We start from the raw sequence: 20184 nt of genomic DNA, 5'->3' as shown, positions 1-20184 counted from the left end.
TGTAGCTGTCCAGTTTTCCCAGCACCACTTATTGAAGAGGCTGTCTTTTCTCCATTGTATACTCTTGCCTCCTTTATCAAAGATACGGTGAACATATTGTGGGGGTTTATCTCTGGGCTTTCTATCCTGTTCCATTGATCTATATTTCTGTTTTTTTTGTCAGTACCATAATGTCTTGATTACTGTAGCTTTATAGTATAGTCTGAAGTCCGGGAGCCTGATTCCTCCAGCTCCATCTTTATTTCTCAAGACTGCTTTGGCTATTCGGGATCTTCTGTATTTCCATAGAAATTCTGAAATTTTTTGTTCTAGTTCTGTGAAAAATGCCGTTGGTAATTTGATAGGGACTGCATTGAATCCATAGATTGCTTTGGGTAGTATAGTCATTTTCACAATATTGATTCTTCCAATCCAAGAACATGGTATATCTCTCCATCTATTTGTATCATCTTTAACTTCTTCCATCAGTGTCTTATAGTTTTCTGCATACAGGACTTTTGTCTCTGAAGGTAGGTTTATCCCTAGGTATTTTATTATTTTTGTTGCAGTGGTAAATGGGAGTGCTTCCTTAACTTCTCTTTCAGATTTTTCATCATTAGTGAATAGGAATGCAAAAGATTTCTGTGCATTAATTTTGTATCCTGCTACTTTACCAAATTCATTGATTAGCTCTAGTAGTTTTCTGGTAGCATCTTTAGGATTCTCTATATATAGTATCATGTCATCTGCAAACAGTGACAGCTTTACTTCTTTTTGATTTGGATTCCTTTTATTTCTTTTTCTTCTCTGATTGCTGTGGCTAAAACGTCCAAAATTATGTTGAATAATAGTGGTGAGAGTGGACAACCTTGTCTTCTTCCTGATCTTAGAGGAAATGGTTTCAGTTATTCACCATTGAGAAAGATGTTGTCTGTGGGTTTGTCATATATGGCCTTTATTATGTTGAGGTAAGTTCCCTCTATGCCTGCTCTCTGGAGGGTTTTTATCATAAATGGGTGTTGAATTTTGTCAAGAGCTTTACTGCATCTATTGAGATGATAATATGGTTTTTATCCTTCAATTTATTAATATGGCTTACCACATTGATTGATTTGCATATATTGAAGAATCCTTGCATTCCTGGGATAAACTCCACTTGATCATGGTGTATGCTCCTGTTAATGTGCAGTTGGATACTGTTTTCTAGTATTTTGTTGAGGATTTCTGCATCTACGTTCATCAGTGATACTGGCCTGTAGTTTTCTTTCTTTGTGACATCTTTGTCTGGTTTTGGTATCAGGGTGATGGTGGCCTCGTAGAATGAGTTTGGGAGTGTTCCTCCCTCTGCTATATTTTGGAAGAGTTTGAGAAGGATAGGTGTTAGCTCTTCTCTAAATGTTTGATAGAATTCGCCTGTGAAGCCATCTGGTCCCGGGCTTTTGTTTGTTGTAAGATTTTTAATCACAGTTTCAATTTCACTGCTTGTGATTGGTCTGTTCATATTTTCTATTTCTTCCTGATTCAGTCTTGGCAGGTTGTGCACTTCTAAGAATTTGTCCATTTCTTCCAGGTTGTCCATTTTATTGGCATAGAGTTGCTTATAGTAATCTCTTATCATCTTTTGTATTTGTGCAGTGTCAGTTGTTACTTCTCCTTTTTCATTTCTAATTCTATTGATTTGAGTTTTCTCTGGTTTTTTCTTGATGAGACTGGCTAATGGTTTATCAATTTTGTTTATCTTCTCAAGGAACCAGCTTTTAGTTTTATTGATCTTTGCTATCATTTCCTTCATTTATTTTTCATTTATTTCTGATCTGATGTCTATTTCTTTCCTTCTGCTAACTTTAGGGTTTTTCTATTCTTCTTGTTGCTTTAGGTGTAAGGTTTGGTTGTTTACTTGAGAGGTTTCTTGTTTCTGGAGTAGGATCATATTGCTATAAACTTCCCTCTTAGAACTGCTTTTGCTGCATCCCATAGGTTTTGGGTCATCAGGTTTTCATTGTCATTTGTTTCTAGGTATCTCTCAATTTCCTCTTTTTTTTTTTTTTTTTTTTTTTGCGGTACGTGGGCCTCTCACTGCTATGGCCTCTCCCGTTGCGGAATACAGGCTCCGGACGCGCAGGCTCAGAGGCCACGGCTCACGGGCCCAGCTGCTCCGCGGCATGTGGGATCTTCCCAGACCGGGGCACGAACCTGTGTCCCCTGCATCGGCAGGCAGACTCGCAACCATTGTGCCACCAGGGAAGCCCTCAATTTCCTCTTTGATTTCTTCAGTAATTTATTGGTTATTTAGTAGTGTATGGTTTAGCCTCCATCTGTTTGTATTTTATAGATTTTTTTCCTGTAATTTGTATCTAGTCTCATAGCGTTGTGGTTGGAATAGATACTTGACACAATTTCAATTTTCTTAAATTTACAAAGGCTTGTCTGTGACCCAAGATATGATCTATCCCGGAGAACATTCCTTGAGCACTTAAGAAGAAAGTGTATTGTGTTATTTTTGGATGGAATGTCCTATAAACATCAATTAAGGGCATCTTGTGTAATGTATCATTTAAAGCTTGTGTTTTCTTATTTATTTTCATTTTGGATGATCTGTCCATTGGTGAAAATGGGGTGTTAAAGTCCCCTACTATGATTGTTTTTCTGTCGGTTTCCCGTTTTATGATTGTTAGCATTTGCCTTATGTATTGAGGTGCTCCGATGTGGGGGCATATATATTTATAATTGCTATATCTTCTCTTGGATTGATCCCTTGATCACTATGTAGTATCCTTCTTTGTCTCTTCTAATAGTCTTTATTTTAAAATCTATTTTGTCTGATATGAGAATTGCCACTCCAGCTTTCTTTTGATTTCCATTTGCATGGAATATCTTTTTCCATCCCCTCACTTTCAGTCTGTATGTGTCCCTAAGTCTGAAGTGGGTCTCTTGTAGACAGCATGTATACGGGTCTTCTTTTTGTATGCATTCAGCCAGTCTATGTCTTTTGGTTGGAGCATTTAATACATTTACATTTATGTAGTTTTCGATATGTATGTTCCTATTACCATTTTCTTAATTGCTTTGTGTTTGTTATTGTAGGCCTCTTCCTTCTCTTGTGTTTCCTGCCTAGAGAATTTCCCTTAGCATTTGTAAAGCTAAAGTTGTAAAGCTGGTTTCCTGGTGCTGAATTCTATCAGCTTTTGTTTGTTTGTAAAGGTGTTAATTTCTCCATTAAATCTGCATGAGATGCTTGCTGGGTAGAGTAATCTTTGTTGTAGGTTTTTCCCTTTCTTCACTTTAAATATGTCTTGCCAGTCCCTCTGGCTTGCAGAGTTTCTGCTGAAAGATCAGCTGTTAACCTTATGGGGATCCCCTTGTATGTTATTTGTTGTTTTTCACTTGTTGCTTTTAATATTTTTTCTTTGTATTTAATTCTTGATAGTTTGATTAATAAGTGTCTTGGCATGTTTCTACTTGGATTTACCCTGTATGGGATTCCCTGCACTTCTTGGACTTGACATTTCCTTTCCCATATTAGGGAAGTGTTCAACTATAATCTCTTCAAATATTTTCTCAGTCCCTTTCTTTTTCTCTTCTTCTTCTGGGACCCCTATAATTTGAATGTTGGTACATTTAATGTTGTCCCAGAGGTCTCTAAGACTATCCTCAAATCTTTTCATTCTTTTTTCTTTATTCTGCTCTGCAGTACTTATTTCCACTATTTTATCTTGCACGTCACTTATTCGTTCTTCTGCCTCAGTTATTCTGCTACTCATTCCTTCTAAAATAATTTAATTTATTTATTGTGTTCTTCATCATTGTTTGTTTGCTCTTTAGTTCTTCTAGGTCATTGTTAAATGTTTCCTGTATTTTCTCCATTGTACTTCCAAGATTTTAGATCATCTTTACCATCATTATCCTGAATTCTTTTTCAAGTAGACTGCCTATTTCCTCTTCATTTGTTTGGTCTGGTGGGTTTTTACCTTGCTCCTTCATCTGCTGTGTGTTTCTCTGTCTTCTCATTTTGCTTTTCTTACTGTGTTTGGGATCTCCTTTTCACAGGCTGTACGTTTGTAGTTCCTGTTGTTTTTGCTGTCTGCCCCCAGTGGCTAAGTTTGGTTCAGTGGGTTGTATAGGCTTCCTGTTGAAGGGGACTGGTGCCTGTATTCTGGTGCATGAGGCTGGATCTTTTCTTTCTGGTGGGCAGGACCACATCCAGTGGTGTGTTTTGGGGTTCCTGTGACTTTATTATGATTTTAGGCAGCCTCTCTGCTAAGGGGTGGGGATGTGTTCCCTTCTTGCTAGTTGTTTGGCATAGGGTGGCCAGCACTGTAGCTTGTGGATTCTTGAGTGAAGCTGGGTCTTAGCATTTACATGGAGATCTTTGGGAGAGCTTTCACTGTTTGATATTATGTGGAGCTGGGAAGCCTCTGGTGGACCAATGTCCTGAACTCAGCTCTCCCACCTCAGAGGCACAGGCCTGACACCCGGCCGGAGCAATAAGATCCTGTCAGCCACACGGCTCAGAAGAAATGGGAGAAAAAAGAAAGAAAGAAAGAAAAATAAATAAAATACAGTTATTAAAATAAAAAATTAAAAAAATATTAATAATGAAAAAAATAAAAAGTAATAAAAAAAGAAAAGAAAGAAAGAAAGAAAGAGGAGAGCAACCAAAGCAAAAAACAAATCCACCAATGATAACAAGCATGAAAAACTACACTAAAAAAGAAAAAAAAAAAACGGACAGACAGAACCCTAGGACAAATGGTAAAAGCAAAGCTATACAGACAAAATCACACAAAGAAGCATACATATACACACTCACAAAAAGAGAAAAAGGAAAAAAAATCTATATATATATAAATTTAAAAAAAAGAAAACATAAAGGAAGAGAGCCACTAAGTCAATAAACAAATCTACCCATGATAATAAACTCTAAATACTAAACTAAGATAAACATAAAACCAGAAAGAAATTACATACAGAAAGCAAACCCCAAGTCTACAATTGCTCTTAAAGTCCACCACCTCAAATTTGGGATTATTTCTTGTCTATTCACGTATTCCAGTGATGCAGAGTATATCAAGTTGGCTGTGGAGATTTATTCCACTGCTCCTGAGGCTGCTGGGAGAAATTTCCCTTTCTCTTCTTTGTTCACACAGCTCTTGGGGTTCGGCTTTGGATTTGACCCTGCCTCTGCATATAAGTTGCCTGAGCGTGTCTGTTCCCACCACACAGAACGGGTTTAAAGTAGCAGCTGATTATGGGGCTCTGGCTCACTCAGGCCAGGGGGTAGGGATGGGTACGAAATGGAGGGCGAACCTGTGGCAGCAGAGGCCAGCATGCTGTTGCAACAGCCTGAGGCACACCATGCGTTCTCCTGGGGAAGTTGTCCCTGGATCACAGGACCCTGGCAGTGGCAGGCTGCACAGTTTCCTGGGAGGGGAGGTGTGGATAGTGACCTGTGCTTGCACACAGGCTTCTTGTGCAGAGAAGGTGCAAGCTAGGGATTCTTGTCCAGAGCCAGGTGCAAGCTCGGGCTTCTCCTCTGCTCAGTCAGTGGCCATCACCACCCTGTCAAGGGTGTGGTCAGAACCACAGGGGCTGGAGCAGGAGCCCTGAAGAATTTGGGTTTCTTCCAGGTGTGATGGCAGTCTCAGCCTTGGTTTGGGGTATAGATTCAGGGCCTGAGGGCTTAAGGCTGTACTTCTTTTCTGATTTCACTTTATCCCTGATGTGCTTGCTTGGCTAGAGGTTGGGTTGTGGCTGGAGGGGTTGGTATCACACTACTGAGCTGAGTTTGCTCCCTCCCAAGAGTGCACAGGGACACATGTGCTGGCAATGGCTGCCTATGCCCTGGTCAGAGGCAGGGCTTGGATCCAAGCCAGCTCTGTTCCCTCCAAGTGTGCAAACTCTTGTAGTTAGTGGCACACTCTGCCTTAGTGGAGAGCAGTGTTGGAACAAGAGGGGCTACAGCAGGAGCCAGGTGAGGGGTGGGCGGGGAGTGTGATGCAGTAGCCCTGCCTAGCTGGTCAGAGCCCCTGGCAGTTTTCAATGTGCTGCCTCCACACTTTGACTGGGAGCAAGCAAGTCTGTGTGCTCTTCAAGAGCAGAGGCCCAGTTTCTTACAGCCCTTTGGTAAGCCCCACTGGGTTTCAAACCAGCTAAGGGGCTTGTCTTCCAGTGTTGTATCCCAGGGCTGGGCTGTCCAATGTGTGGCTGGAATCCCTCACTCCCCAGGGAGGATCCCTGAGCCTGTGGTGTCCCCTCCTCTCCTGTGTCCCTGCTAAGGGTGCTGGTCCCGACCACATCATTCTCCCTTCCTACCGGACTCCGTGTGGATCTTTCTTTACAGCCTTGGTTGCAGAAGAGCTGTTCTGCTTGTCCCCAGGTTGATTTCAACAAGAGCTGTTGTTTGGATGAGGGGAGGTGAGCCCAGCATCCTCCTAATCTGCAACTTTGATCTCTCTCTCCTTTCTTGACTTTAATAACCATGAGTATAATATGCACGTCTTAATCAAATTTTAAGTCATTATCATTTCATGCTTTATCTTTATGCTATTTTTTTTTCAAGTTCTAACAAAGGGGGCTTGCACTATGGTCATGACAGACATATTTGCTGAATTCTTACTTAACAAAGTTCAGTCTATGCATTTATTATATACAAAATAAGGCAAGAGATTGAGGAGACAGGGCCAACTACATAATTTGGGGGGTGTCCCACATAATTGTGAGGCCCCAGCAGGGAGTGAGGAAGTCAATCTCCCCTTCCCATAGTCCAGCATCCCAGTTGATGGTAGATAAGAAACCCCCCAAGATATTGCAACCTCCATGAAAGCAGGATGCAATTGGTACCTGGATTAGAGGCCAGCAAGAGGCCCCCACTGAATCACCCTCCAAACAAGCCAGGGTGCCACCAGCCTGGTCAGGGATGGCCTCTTCTTTGTCCTACCGCAGATACAACAGGGCACCTACTCCACCCTGACCATCTCCTTGCCTGCCTCCATATCCTATGGGGGGTGAGGCATAAAGGTGGAACACAGTCCTCCTTTGCTGACACACCCAATCACCATACCAGGTAGAGGGCAGCAGCAATGGGACAGGGACAGGAAGGTGGAGCTGGAGGCCAGGCAGAGGCCCAGAGGGGTGGAATCAGGTGGCTGAGAACTTAAGCCAGGGAGCTGGAGGGACCACATGTACACTAGGGTCCAAGCCCCCAACACACATGCTCCTTGTCCCATCAGACTTCACTTCTAAAACACAAATTCAAAGATAAAATTATTAAGAATTTCATGACCTTGAATACTGTATTCAAGTTTCTTACTTTCACTTATAATCACAAAAGAAGCTAAGTGTTCAACTTCACTTTTAATTAAATCTGGTTCCTCACGTTCACTTAATTAGCAAAAGGGATTAAAGCAGATAAAAATGCTCAGTTGACCAAGTGTTGATTATGACTACAAAAACCCCTTTCATTAGTGCAGATATTCTAAAGTCTTAGTCTGAATTCTAAGTTCTAAATTCTTAGTCTGCAGATATTTAAATTGATTCAAGGTACTGTCAGTTGAATTATCAGCTGAGCTTTTTATTTTTTTAAATAATAAAGCAATGTAAGCTAGTTTTACAAATTATACAGTTATATATTATGGTAAATGGAATCCAGAATGGCCTCTGTTCTGGCATTTAGTCATCTCCTCCTCTCCCAAAGCTACTCCCCTTCCTATGTTTGCCATCATCAGAAAAGGAACCACCTGGGAGATGCAGTTTAGCATCATAATTAGGCCTGCAGGCTCTGGGTCTGATTGTTGGGGGTTAAATCCTGGCTCGCCCTTTATTAACTCTGATCTTGGGTAAGGTTTAGCTTCTAAATCCCAGATAGCCTGGGACTATAATCTGTAAAATGGGATAATCATAGTATCTACTACATCAAGCTGGTATGGTGATTAAATGAAGCCATCCCTGTAAAGTGCCCAATAAATTAAAAAGAAAATCCACAATTTTCTTTCTCTTCCACCTCCTCCCTCATTCAACCAACACCAAAGCCTGTGGCTTCTACCTCCTAAATATTTCTCAAATCCGTATCATTCCCCTCTAATCCCATGGCTATTGGCCTATTTCATCATCACTTGCTTGGACCACTGAAACAGTCTCCTAAATGACACGCACATCTCTTGTCTACCTCTGATCCATATTGTAAACTGCTACCAGAAAAATATTCCAAAACTGATGACATCACTCCTCTGCTCAGAATTCCTCAATATCCCCTCATGGCCCAAAAGGACAAAATTAAAACTCCCTGCATGTGATACAAGCTCCTCCTAAACTAGCCCTTACCTCCCTCCACAGCCTCACCCCCTCTTCCCCCCACAGCAACACACCAAATGCTCCTACTTGTTCTTTCCCAAACAGCCCATGGCTCACCTATGCCCCCATTTCTTGGTTATTTTATTCACTCTGCTTGAATTTGGTTTTTGCTGATTGTATCTACTCTTTCCCAAACCACATCCCTTATGTGCTTACCACTCTTTTCCAAGTCTCCATTAGGAAGACTTCTTGGACACCCTTAGACAGACTCACTGTCCCCCTTTTACATGTTCTCATTGCACTGTCTATATTTCAATACGTAAAACTACTGTAACCATTGTATCATAATGGTCTGTTTCACCACTGGAAACTGCAAACTTGTTGAGAGGAGGGACCTGTGTCTCCTTCACCATGATCTCCTCTGCATGTAAAATGGAATCTGGGTCCTGATGGGTACTCAGCAAATGAATGAATGAACAAATGAACAAATGAACTAAGCCTAACATCTAAGAATTTACCTGTCTATAACCTAAAATATTTCGGTATACACTTTTGGAATCTTAGGAATATCTCCTACCAGAAGTTCCAGTTTATCCTCATTGCTGTGAAATGCCTCCCTGCTTGGATATTTCAGAGAAATTCTTAAGAGCAACTGAATGCTTTAATGATTCTCTAATCAAATAAGCATAAAATCACGTTTTAGAAAAAAAATCTGGGATATTCCACTCATGTTACCCACTTCGTCCCCACTCTACTCTGAGAAACCAGATGAAAGAAGTAAAGGGATACAATGTTCAACTGTCTTCATTTCATGTTTTAAGAAACAAAGAGGTGGGACTTCCCCAGTGGTGCAGTCGTTAAGAATCTGAATGCCAATGCACAGGACACAGGTTTGATCCCTGGTCTGGGAATATCCCACATGTTGCGGAGCAACTAAGCCCGTGCGCCACAACTACTGAGCCTGCGTGCCTAAGGCCCATGCTCCACAGCAAGAGAAGCCACCACAAGGAGAAGCTCATGCACCACAAAGAAGAATAGCCCTACCTGCTCACCACAACTAGAGAAAGCCCGCGCGCAGCAACGAAGACCCAACGCAGCCAAAATTAAATAAAATTAAATCTTAAAAAAAAAAGAAAAGAAACAAAGAGTTGAAGATAGGATGGAAAATGCAAAGATCCACTTGTCCTTAGAACTAGCCAAAACTAACTTCTTTAGTCCTTATGACTGCCTCTGAAACAAAGTGCCAGAGAGCTTATGCAACCAAGCACAGACAGAGAAAACTTAGGCAATGGGAATATTGTGTGCATAAAAGGAAATGTCCTTCCTTTACTTTAAAGCAAGTTCTTATTTTAGAAAGTAAATAGATAACATTCTCTTAACAGTGTACTGGAAGGTAAAAATAGTAATGCTGGTACTGAGCAGAGCAGTAAAATATATTTATTTTCTGCCTCAAACTCTTCAGGGTTACTAAGTTATTCTCCCAATTTAAAAGTCTGCTAAGGTAAGAAAACAGGAAATTGTATTTGTTCCCTAGTTCTTTTGAAACTTAATTTTTAAATTTATTTATTTATTTTTGGCTGCATTGGGTCTTCATTGTTGGGTCTTCATTGCTTCGCGTGGGATTTCTCTAGTTGCGGCGAGCGGGGGCTACCCTTCATTGCGGTGCGCAGGCTTCTCATTGCGGTGGCTTCTCTTGTTGCAGAGCTCAGGCTCTAGGCATGTGGGCTTCAGTAGTTGTGGCACGTGGACTCAGTAGTTGTGGCTTGCAGGCTCTAGAGCGCAGGCTCAATAGTTGTGGCGCACGGGCTTAGTTGCTCCGAGGCATGTGGGATCTTCCCAGACCAGGTCTTGAACCCGTGTCCCCTGCATTGGCAAGCAGATTCTCAACCACTGCACCACCAGGGAAGTCCCTGAAACTTAATTTTTAAAGACTGAAAATCCAAAGCAATTCAAGTATGTAATTGCATGCAACTCACAACTGATTTTGGTTTTATGTCAAATTTTCTAAAGATAAAACTTCACAATGTGAACCCACTGTCTTGCATAACTTTAAATGAAAACTATATCTGTTATAGGCTGCATACTGCAATCTTAATTTGTAGTCAGCTTTAAAATTAAATTGTCATTTCCTACTAATTATGGCACCTTAGTATTTTGAATTAAAAGTGTACTCAGAACATTTCATCTGGAGTCCCCTAATAGTGTTCATTCATCCTCTTAAACACTCTGGTGACAGGGAACTCACCATCCATCAGCAGCCTGCTCCACTGTGGATAGCTCTAATTCTGACACACACTTCCTAATGGCAAGCTCACCTTGGCCCCGCCCCAGAACTTCCATTCCATGGTCTTGGCTCCATTTGCTGAGGTTCCACATAATAAATCCAATTGTTTTCATATTCTCGATGCCATTCCATTTTCCCAGTTAACTGAAGTATTTTTTAAACATCTTACGATTGTTATCCAAAACTTGTTGACTCAAATTCCAGCCCACAGTGGGAACAACCCACTTCTTTCCATCAACACCACCACTCTAGTCAAAGCCTCCATCATCTCTCAGTGGACAGCTGAACCTGGTTCTCCTTCCCACTCTCATTCCCTTCAGTCTATTCCCTGGAGATCAGCCAGAATGATCTCTGCTAAAGAAATTTTCACTATATCTCAATCTGTTAATAACCCTTCAGTCCTCTCCTCAATACTGGAGATAAAAATTCAAAACCCTCAGTGTGGCCTGTAGAACCTGTCAACCTGGGTCCTGTCGGCCTCCCAGGTCCATTTGCTGGCTATTCTCTCCCTTACTTGACATGCTGCATCTCCAACTTTTTTCAGTTCTTCAAATTAACAAGCTCTTTTGCTCAGGAAAGCCTTCAGAGATGTGGGTCTATGAATGCTTTTTCCACTCTGTTTACTATTTGAGAAGTAGTGAAGTTCAGGTCTCAGATTACATGTCCTTTCTTCAGAGAAAATCTTTCCCAAATCCCCAAACTAGACCAAGTCCTTCTGTAATCTCTCGTTGCCCCTTTTACCATCCTTCATCAAATTTATCATAATTTTTATATACTTCATTCCATAAATAATAACATTATTAATAACAATACCTAAACTAATTGAAGGCTCACTACATGCCGGGAACTGTGCTAAGACCATCACAAGCATGATCTTATTTAGGCTTCAAAACAAGCCATGAGTAGTTACTATTGCTACCTATATATCACAGATGAGGAAAGTGGGTCTTGGGAAGGTTAAGGTGAGTGGAAGAGTGGGGATTAGAATCCACTCAATTCTAGAACCTATTGATGTTCTTAACCTTTTCATGATAATGCTGATATCTGACTTTTCCACTAACCTCCTAGCTCCAAGAGGCGTGGACACCAATAGCCAGGAAGCCTGTCATAAGCAAATTATGGTCCTGTTTGCCCAACGCCACAAAATCAGAATAATGTCTCTGTACTTTTTCTCTGCACTACCCTCTCCTATTTTTCGTGGCACTCAAATACCTAAGAAAAGGAGAAATTAAATGAGTAACTCTGGTATTCTTGTCTTGACCTCTCTGGAGACTTCTTGAATTTTTAAGGCACTTTCCAGAAAACAAATAGCAGATAACAGGAGATGAGCAGTTTAAATACATTTGTATGGATTCATTAGCAGTAGGGTGGATCTAGTGTAACGCGGAATTTAGATGATTTAGAAAGGGGTTTCAGCTCATTTCCCACAATATTTATAATAATAACTGCCAACATTGCTCAAGATTTACCATTTGCCAAAGCTCTATGCTAAGTGATCTGCATGTTATAATCATCATATGAGCTTGATGAGGTTGGTACTATTACGATCCCCATTTTACCAGATGAGGAAACAGAGCTGCTGAAAGAATAGTCAAATTGTCTGCTCAGAGTCCACAGTTAGTGAAATTCAGCCCCAGCTGGGCCTGAGGCACTTAATATTGTAGGGCAGCATTGGGCTGAGCAAGGTAAGATTCAAGATATAATCCCACAAACGTGAGGAGTATCTATTAATGCTAAACAATGGGCTGGAAGGAGAAAATAAAAGGGAAAGGGGCATAGCCATGAAAATATGCTTATTACATTGCATCAGAGGTGGTGCCAAGAGCTAGGATAGATACAGAATTGAGATTTAAAGGAATTGGGCAAGGGGATAGATAAAGTTTCCATCTGGGGTGACCCTAGGATTTCTATTATCACAATAAGGATTTGACTCAGCTTGATGGGGCAGAGTAGTAATCTTGGGCCAATTTAAGGTCGTAAAATGGTCCAGAAATAACGATCAGCCAGGTAAATGAGTCATTTATTCATATAACCAGTAAATTGTTAAGGGTCTACTTTGTACTAGGCATTGCTCTGGGCACTGAATAGCTATAAACTAAACTGAAAAAGTCCCCATTCTTGTGGAGTTTTCATTCTGGTGGGGAAGAGAGACAATAAAAGAACAAGTCTGCATGCACATGTATAATGTGTTAGGGGTGGTGGATGCTGTGAACTTGGTCAAGGGGACAAGAGAGTCTGGAGAGGTTGTGGGGGCATCAGGGCAGGTGCCCTGATTTTTCAGAGACCCAGTTTCCTCAGAAACCAGAGGAAGTAAGGGCCTGTGCCACTGTGTGTATCAGAGGGAAGAGAGTGCCAGGAAAAGAGAAGAGCAGTAGCGAGGAGCTCCCTGTGGTTGGAGTGGAGGGAGCAGAGGGAAAGTGGGAGGGGAAGAGTTAGGGATGAGCTGGGACAAGCCCTGTGGGGGCAGAACTTTGAGACTCTATAGGGATAAGGACTTTCATTAAACTCCTACTATATGGATATATGGAGCACTTCTTTCTGAGTTTCTTTGAAAAATTAAAATATTTCTTAAAAATAAAAAGGAAAAAATGCTTGCAATTTTATCATCTAACATGGCCTTTTTCAGTTTCATATGTTCTTGTCTAGTCTTTTCCATATTCATGCACATTTTATGTTTTTTTCATAGTTATAAGTACCTGTACATTTTGTTTGTTTTACTTAGTTTCAGATCATACTTGTTTTTTTGTTTTCATTTTTTAATTAAAAAATTTTTAATTAATTTTTTATTGGCATATAGTTGATTTACAATGTTGCATTAGTTTCTGCTATGCAGCAAAGTGAATCAACCATACATGTACCTATATCCACTCTCCTCCAGACTTCATTCCCATATAGGTCATTACAGAGCACTGAATAGAGTTCCCTATGCTATACAATAGGTTTTTATTTATTATCTTTTAAATATAGTAGTGTGTATATGTCAATCCCAATCTCCCAATTTATCGCCCCTCCCTTTCCCCCTTGGTAACCATAAGTTTGTTTTCTACATCTGTGACTCAATTTCTGTTTTGTAAACAGGTTTATGTGTACCATTTTTTTAGATTGCACATATAAGCGCTATCATATATTTGTCTTTCTCTGTCTGACTTACTTCACTCATTATGACAATCTCTAGGTCCATCCATGTTGCTGCAAATGGCATTATTTCCTTCTTTTTTATGGCTGAGTAATATTCCATAGTATATATGTACCACATCTTTATCCATTCCTCTGCCAATGGACATTTAGGTTGCTTCCATGTGCTGGCTATTGTAAATAGTGCTGCAGTGAATATTGGGGTGCATGTACACTTTCAAATTATGGTTTTCTCTGGATATATACCCAGGAGTGGGATTGCTGGATCATATGGTAGTTCTATTTTTAGTTTTTTAAGGAACTTCCATACTCTTCTCCATAGTGGCTGTATCAATTTACATTCCCACCAACAGTGTATGAGGTTTCCTTTTCTCCACACCCTCTCCAGCATTTATGGTTTGTAGATTTTTTGATGATGGCCATTCTAACTGGTGTGAGGTGATTACCTCATAGTTTTGATTTGCATTTCTCTAATAATTAGTGATGTTGAACATCTTTTCATGTGCCTCTTGAACATCTATATACCTTCTTTGGAGAAATGTCTATTTAGCAGATCATACTTACTTTACAGGTTGATATAAAGCCTTCTGAATAATCAATCTAATGGTTGCATAATATTTCAAGTGAATGTACTACTTCCTCTTGGACACTTGGTTGGCTTCCAAATGGTCCCTATGACTGGTGATGCACAAATATTTTTCTAGCTTTGGATTATTTGAGAGCCCTTCCTCTTCCTCTTAATATTTACATAGTGAATTTGCATAGATACGAGGTATTTCTTGATAATCCCTATAGGTTTGAAGTTATGAGACTAATTACCTGCTGATGATAGTGGTCACCTTTTCAGAATAGATGCCTTCTGGTACTGGTTCATATACTGCCTCCACTATCTGCAAAATAAACAGACTAGAATGATGGAAGTAAAGGAGCCACAGGTGCCTTTGAGTGGTGATACTTGGCCACGACACAAGAGTTACTTAACAAGCATCATAATTTCATGCACATATTTTCATCAGAAACAAAAATATCCCAGCAAATTAAAAATTAGCATTAATTAAACTGTTCTTGAGCATAGAACTGTATTCTTCAAGCTGAGTTAAAGTTAACCTCAGATTCATAATAAATGATGTGTAGGATAATACAATATGATAGATTGAGGGCAGTTCAAACCACAATTAAGAATAAAAGACCAAAAGCAGTTTGATATATTTATTTTTATAATTTTCTATGATAAATTGAAGACAATTATAAGGGGAAATGTGCCATAGCACATGATGTAGATTTAGAAGAAAGGAGGAAAAATAAACTGGATCATGTGGTTAATAAAACAATGACTGCTTTTAAGTGACAGTTTTATTAAAATCACAAAGGTTCTACTTAAGAAGAAAAGGAATGGTGTTTTTGGCAACAAGAGACCCTTTTGTCTTCCAAGGTTGCTTACTTTTGTGGCCAGGGAAAGCATGTTTGTGCTGTAGAAGGGAGGATTCAGAGTCGCCATCTGATAAAGGATGCAGCCTGCTGCCCAGACATCAGCCTTCTCCCCATACGGCTCACTCTTCAGCACCTCAGGGCTGAATTAAAATAAGGATGTTAATGCACAATGAAAAAGGGAGAAGTCAGTACAGAAAAAAGTTCAATTTTCAAGCTATAGTTGGAGATATAAGAAAAAAATGGAAACTCGATCATCATTTCAAGTAAACATATTAAGATGTATCTTTGAATTCTCTCAGACTCAGGTGAATCAAGAAGCACAACGAAGCAATTCTAATTTAAGCAATAAATGTCAATAAACAACTCCTATTAAATGTCCTTTTACTTCCAGAAACAACTACCCCTCTGTGGTAGACGGAATGACTGGCCCCAGTTCTCTCTATTCTGGAGGTTTTGAATACCCCACTCCTTCTTCTTGGTGGGCAGTGTTTACTACCCACTCCTGCCTTTGCTTTTGTTGTGTTGGCCAGTGGAATGTGGAAGTGGCAGTGCAACAGATCAGGGCCTCAGTCTTAAAAGGTGTTGAGTGTTTCCATTTGTCCCTACAGGAGCTTCTGTCCAAAAGAACATCATATCCCAGGTAGCTAGGATAGCCCAGCCTAGGCCCAGCACAAGACACATGGAGCAGATCTGCACACATAAACCTGCAGCCTGAAGGAGACCCAGCTCAGGAGACCCACAGACCTGTGAGTCTGACAATAAATGCTTATTGTTGAATGCCACTGAGATTTCATGGTGATTTGTTATGCAGCATTATTATGAGCAAAATTGACTGACATAGCACCATCCCTTTGCTATTCAATGCTAGCTTATAAAGTAGGAAGCAAGATCATATTTAAATGTGTTGCAGAAAATGACAACTTACATCATGTTCATCTCTTCTGAAATTTCATATCTAGTCTGAATAAGGATGCTGTCAGCCTTTAAATGAAGTTAAGCTGTGAGGGTTTATGGGCTTGACATTTTTTTTAATGTGGAGGGGTGGGTAGTTCCCTTGGATATTTTGAACTGATAGAAGTTTCCTCTCTCATATTTGTAGACTGAAACTCAGCAAAGTGTTAAAAGCACTCAGCACACACACACACCCTAAATTAAGTAGTTTGATGATTCAGTTCTAAAGTATGTATTTAGGACTGTGCTCAACCCTCTAAATTAATGGAGTAGGAATTAATGGTTAACTTGGGCAGTGGACTAAGATATAAAGAAACTCATAAATTGGTATCAGTACAGAGCAAGTATTGGCTGTTAAGAATAACCAAGGAGTTGCAATTCTTGTGAGATTATGGAAAATGATTCCTGGTTTAAGATTTACATTATGTATTTACAGAAGAAGTGAGATTTCAAGATCTCTCAGTTAAGCATTTCCATAGGTACTGTCTTTGAGTTCAATAATATGGCAATGGGGGAATCCGGGGTAATTTCCAGGGTTCTACTGGTCCTAAGTGTATAAAAGTGTCCCCTGTTGTCACTCGATCAACTGCTCACATTAAAAAATGCCATAAAAGGAAAAAAATGTCTTCAACAAAAAAATGTCCTTGGCTCCACACAAATGGCTCATGTTTTAATCTACTGAGAACTCAGAAGATTTCATATTTCCAAAAGCTCAGAAAGCAGGTGCTGTGAGTGCTCCACCCATCACCCCCTCAGATCTCTTTTCCATTTCCTGTTTCGTGTGTGCTTTCACTCTCAACAGCCAGTGTCTGTACTTCTCTGGAGGACAGCCTTCATTTTTCCTCAAAAGATAACTACTCAGTGTAGAGGAAAACTCTTGTAAGAGTAGAATTTACTTAGTTTATTTTTCTCATCATTCCATCTCTTCCTTCATCTCATTAGAGACCACACACTCCTTTCATCCCCACAGGCATGCCCCTTTGCAATATGGCTGTGCCACTCCTCCCAATAAAAGATGGACTCTATTTTGTACCCCTTGAATCTGGGCTTAACCATATAACTTGCTTTGGCCAAGAAGACATCAGGAAAAGTGAGGCAAGGAGAGAATGGAAAAGCACTTACTCTTTGTGGCTTGCTCTCTCTTCCTGCTCTTGAAAACCCTACGATCACAAGCAGGTGATTGAGCCCAGGCTTGCCTGCTGGAAGATGAGCATCACATGGCTCAGTTACCTCCAGCACCCCTACCCACAGCCACTCTACCACCACATCCATCAGTGAAGCCTTTGAAGACCAGGTGACCACAATGCACAGGTGAGCCCAGACAACACAGATAAGCAATCCCAGCTCAAACCAGCCCACAATTTGCCAGCGCACAGTATATTGAGAAGAAGAAGAATAAAAAGGTTATTGTAACCACTAAGTTTTGAGGTCCTTAGTCAAAGTTAACTGACATGACAGCTTTCATCAGATTCTCAAAGCTGTCCATGCCTCCCTGAAAAAGACAGAGAATCACTTCTCTGGAAGAGAACAAGAAAGGGCAATAAAAGACAACACAGTTGCCAACTATCACTTTGCTTCTGGGGTCCAACTTCAAATATTCTCTAAGATAAAAGAGTTTCATAATTACAATTAAAAGCAATGGCAAACACAAGACAGAGTCTGATTTCCAAAAGTCACACAAAATGTTCTGTTATGTTATGTGTGTCCCCCCAAAATTCATGTGTTGAGTCCCAACCCCCAGTACCTCAGAATGTAACCGTATATACAGATAAGGCCTGCATGAGCTGATCAGAGCTGCCATTGGGGTGGCCCTAATCCAGTATGACTGGTGTCTTTATTAGAAGAGGAAGAGACACCAGGAGTGTGCAAGGAACAACCACGGGAAGAGGCAGGAAGAAGGCGGGGCTGGCATTTGCGAGCCAAGGAGAGGCCTCAGAGGAAACCAAACCTGCCAACATCTTGATCTTGGATTTCAGCCTTCAAATAAATTTCTGTTGTTTAAGCTACCCAGGCTGTGGTATTTTTTTTATGGCAACAGGTTCTATGAAGAAAAACTATTCATGTGTTTTTCATCTTTAAAAAGAACCCAGCTTTTGGGAAATATGGCTAAAGTAATGACTCAATCACTACTTATTTTGGTGATTATTGTTTAGAAAACGATTGTAAAATAATTCACTGTCTTGTAATAATTTCCAATTTCTCCACTTAAGATGAGCCCAACCACATTTAAAGAAATACAGAGTTACAGCTAGCAATGCTCACTTAAGAGAAAGAAGTTAAATAGTACACACACACACACACACACACACACACACACACACACACACTTTAAAATGGGTTTTCTCGGGCTTTCCTGGTGGTGCAGTGGTTGAGAGTCCGCCTGCCGATGCAGGGGACACAGGTTCGTGCTCCGGTCCGGGAAGATCCCACATGCCGCGGAGCGGCTGGGCCCGTGAGCCATGGCCGTTGAGCCTGTGTGTTTGGAGCCTGTGCTCCGCAACGGGAGAGGCCACAACAGTGAAAGGCCCATGTACCGCAAAAGATAAATAAATAAAATAAAATTGGTTTTCTCTTTCCCAATCAGAAATATTCCTCTGTATTTTAAAAACTGGATATTCCTATGTGATTTGGTCATCTAAAATCTTTTAATGGTAAAGTAAAGCATAATTTATGATATTTAATAAAAATAAGGGCTTTTCTGGTAAAGGTTAAACATATGCAATTAAATGTGTAAAAACTTACAGCCATTATAAGTTGTACTTCAATTAAAATATTATCATTTTTATTATTGCTGACCTAACGTACATGGTGACTATATTTAATAATAATGTATTGTATACTTGAAATTTGCTAAGAAAGTACATCACAAGTAATGTGATAATTGAATCTTTTGAAGTAATAGATATATTAATTAGCTTGGTTGTATAATCATTTCACAATGTATACAAATATCAAAACATCACATTGTAAACCTCAAACATATACAATTTTTAATTGCCAATAATACCTCAATAAAGCTGGAAAAAATTTTAAGTGAAGCCAGGGATAGTATAGTTAGGTAGATGGCAAGGACATTCTTTACTTATTACTATATTTTAATAAATAAGTCAACATAGCTCATAATCAGCAGCCTTTGAGAGGGGGCTGGAGGAAAGTTTATCTAAATACTACCTCTGTTTTAAAAAGGCATAAATTTACAAACTGATAATGAAAGCAATGTGGAAAAACGATGAGGAAGGAAGGATGCTTAATATAATTTTTTAAAAAGACAAACTGTTTAGATTTTTAAATTCCATTAGTAGTCCCTCACTGATGTGAACAATTAGGTTGCTAATTGCCAAAGATTCTTATTTACTCATTATTGAAGTAAACAAAGAAAGTATTGAATCTAGATGTTTTTCAAAACAGTTTAAAATATGAACATTTTGCTATTTCACAAATAATTCAATACTATGATGATTTATGTAAGTTGGGAGGGTGACTTCTTTCCTTTAAATGCAACAAAGTACATTTACAAAGTAAATGAAATGAAATGATATGTTAAAAAGTTCTGAGTGTAGACAGTATATTCTTCTTTCCTACAGTGGTCATGTTGTCATCTTTGTTAAAAGTTTGATTACTGTGCTCATTTTGTCAGCACATATACTAAAATTAGAATGACACGTGAAAATTAGCATGACCTCGGCACAAGGATGACGTGCAAATCTGTGATGCATTCCATATTTTAGAGGCAGTAAGATGACAGGCAAAAGATGAGGACTATACTCTAGTTAATAAAGTTGTTTCTCATAGGGGTAAAGATTAACAATTTTGATACTGCTATACATGTATACCAGAATTCAACAATTAAGTAAATGTGTGGCAGATGGCAGAAGCCAGGTTTCTCACTATTGGGAGTGGAAGAAAGGTTACAGATAAGCAAGGAAAGGAGTAGGGGTACTCTACAAGGAGGTAACAGATTAGAGTTGGAGACAACAGTATAAACCCATGTTTAGCTTAATATTAATATAGATGGTTACATATGAAAATATTTATAGTTATGTGAATATACACAGGTTACTATGCACAAATATATCCTTGCACATATATATCCTGTGCACATATATATCCTTTCA

At 39.8% G+C, this 20184-nt stretch overlaps 1 protein-coding gene and 1 non-coding gene across 2 annotated transcripts in view; one reads left to right on the top strand and one right to left on the bottom strand.

Annotated features, from left to right (window-relative positions):
- NEK10 (NIMA related kinase 10) overlaps positions 1-20184 on the bottom strand; it is a 321674-nt gene that overhangs the window by 142137 nt on the left and 159353 nt on the right. Inside the window, exons 25-26 of the mRNA XM_060164097.1 lie at positions 15129-15258; positions 14507-14577 (exon numbers count right to left, since the gene is read on the bottom strand). Coding sequence (XP_060020080.1) covers positions 14507-14577; positions 15129-15258 — 201 coding nt within the window. The remainder of the gene's footprint in view (positions 1-14506; positions 14578-15128; positions 15259-20184) is intronic.
- Positions 19691-19796, top strand: LOC132528278 (U6 spliceosomal RNA). The gene has a single exon (XR_009543161.1). It is a non-coding gene; the product is annotated as a U6 spliceosomal RNA (small nuclear RNA).

The sequence above is a fragment of the Lagenorhynchus albirostris genome, chromosome 10 (genome assembly GCF_949774975.1).
Source record: "Lagenorhynchus albirostris chromosome 10, mLagAlb1.1, whole genome shotgun sequence".
Lineage (NCBI taxonomy): Eukaryota > Metazoa > Chordata > Mammalia > Artiodactyla > Delphinidae > Lagenorhynchus > Lagenorhynchus albirostris.
The sequence above is the reverse complement of the archived record's forward strand: the minus strand, read 5'-3'. Positions and strand labels throughout refer to the sequence as shown.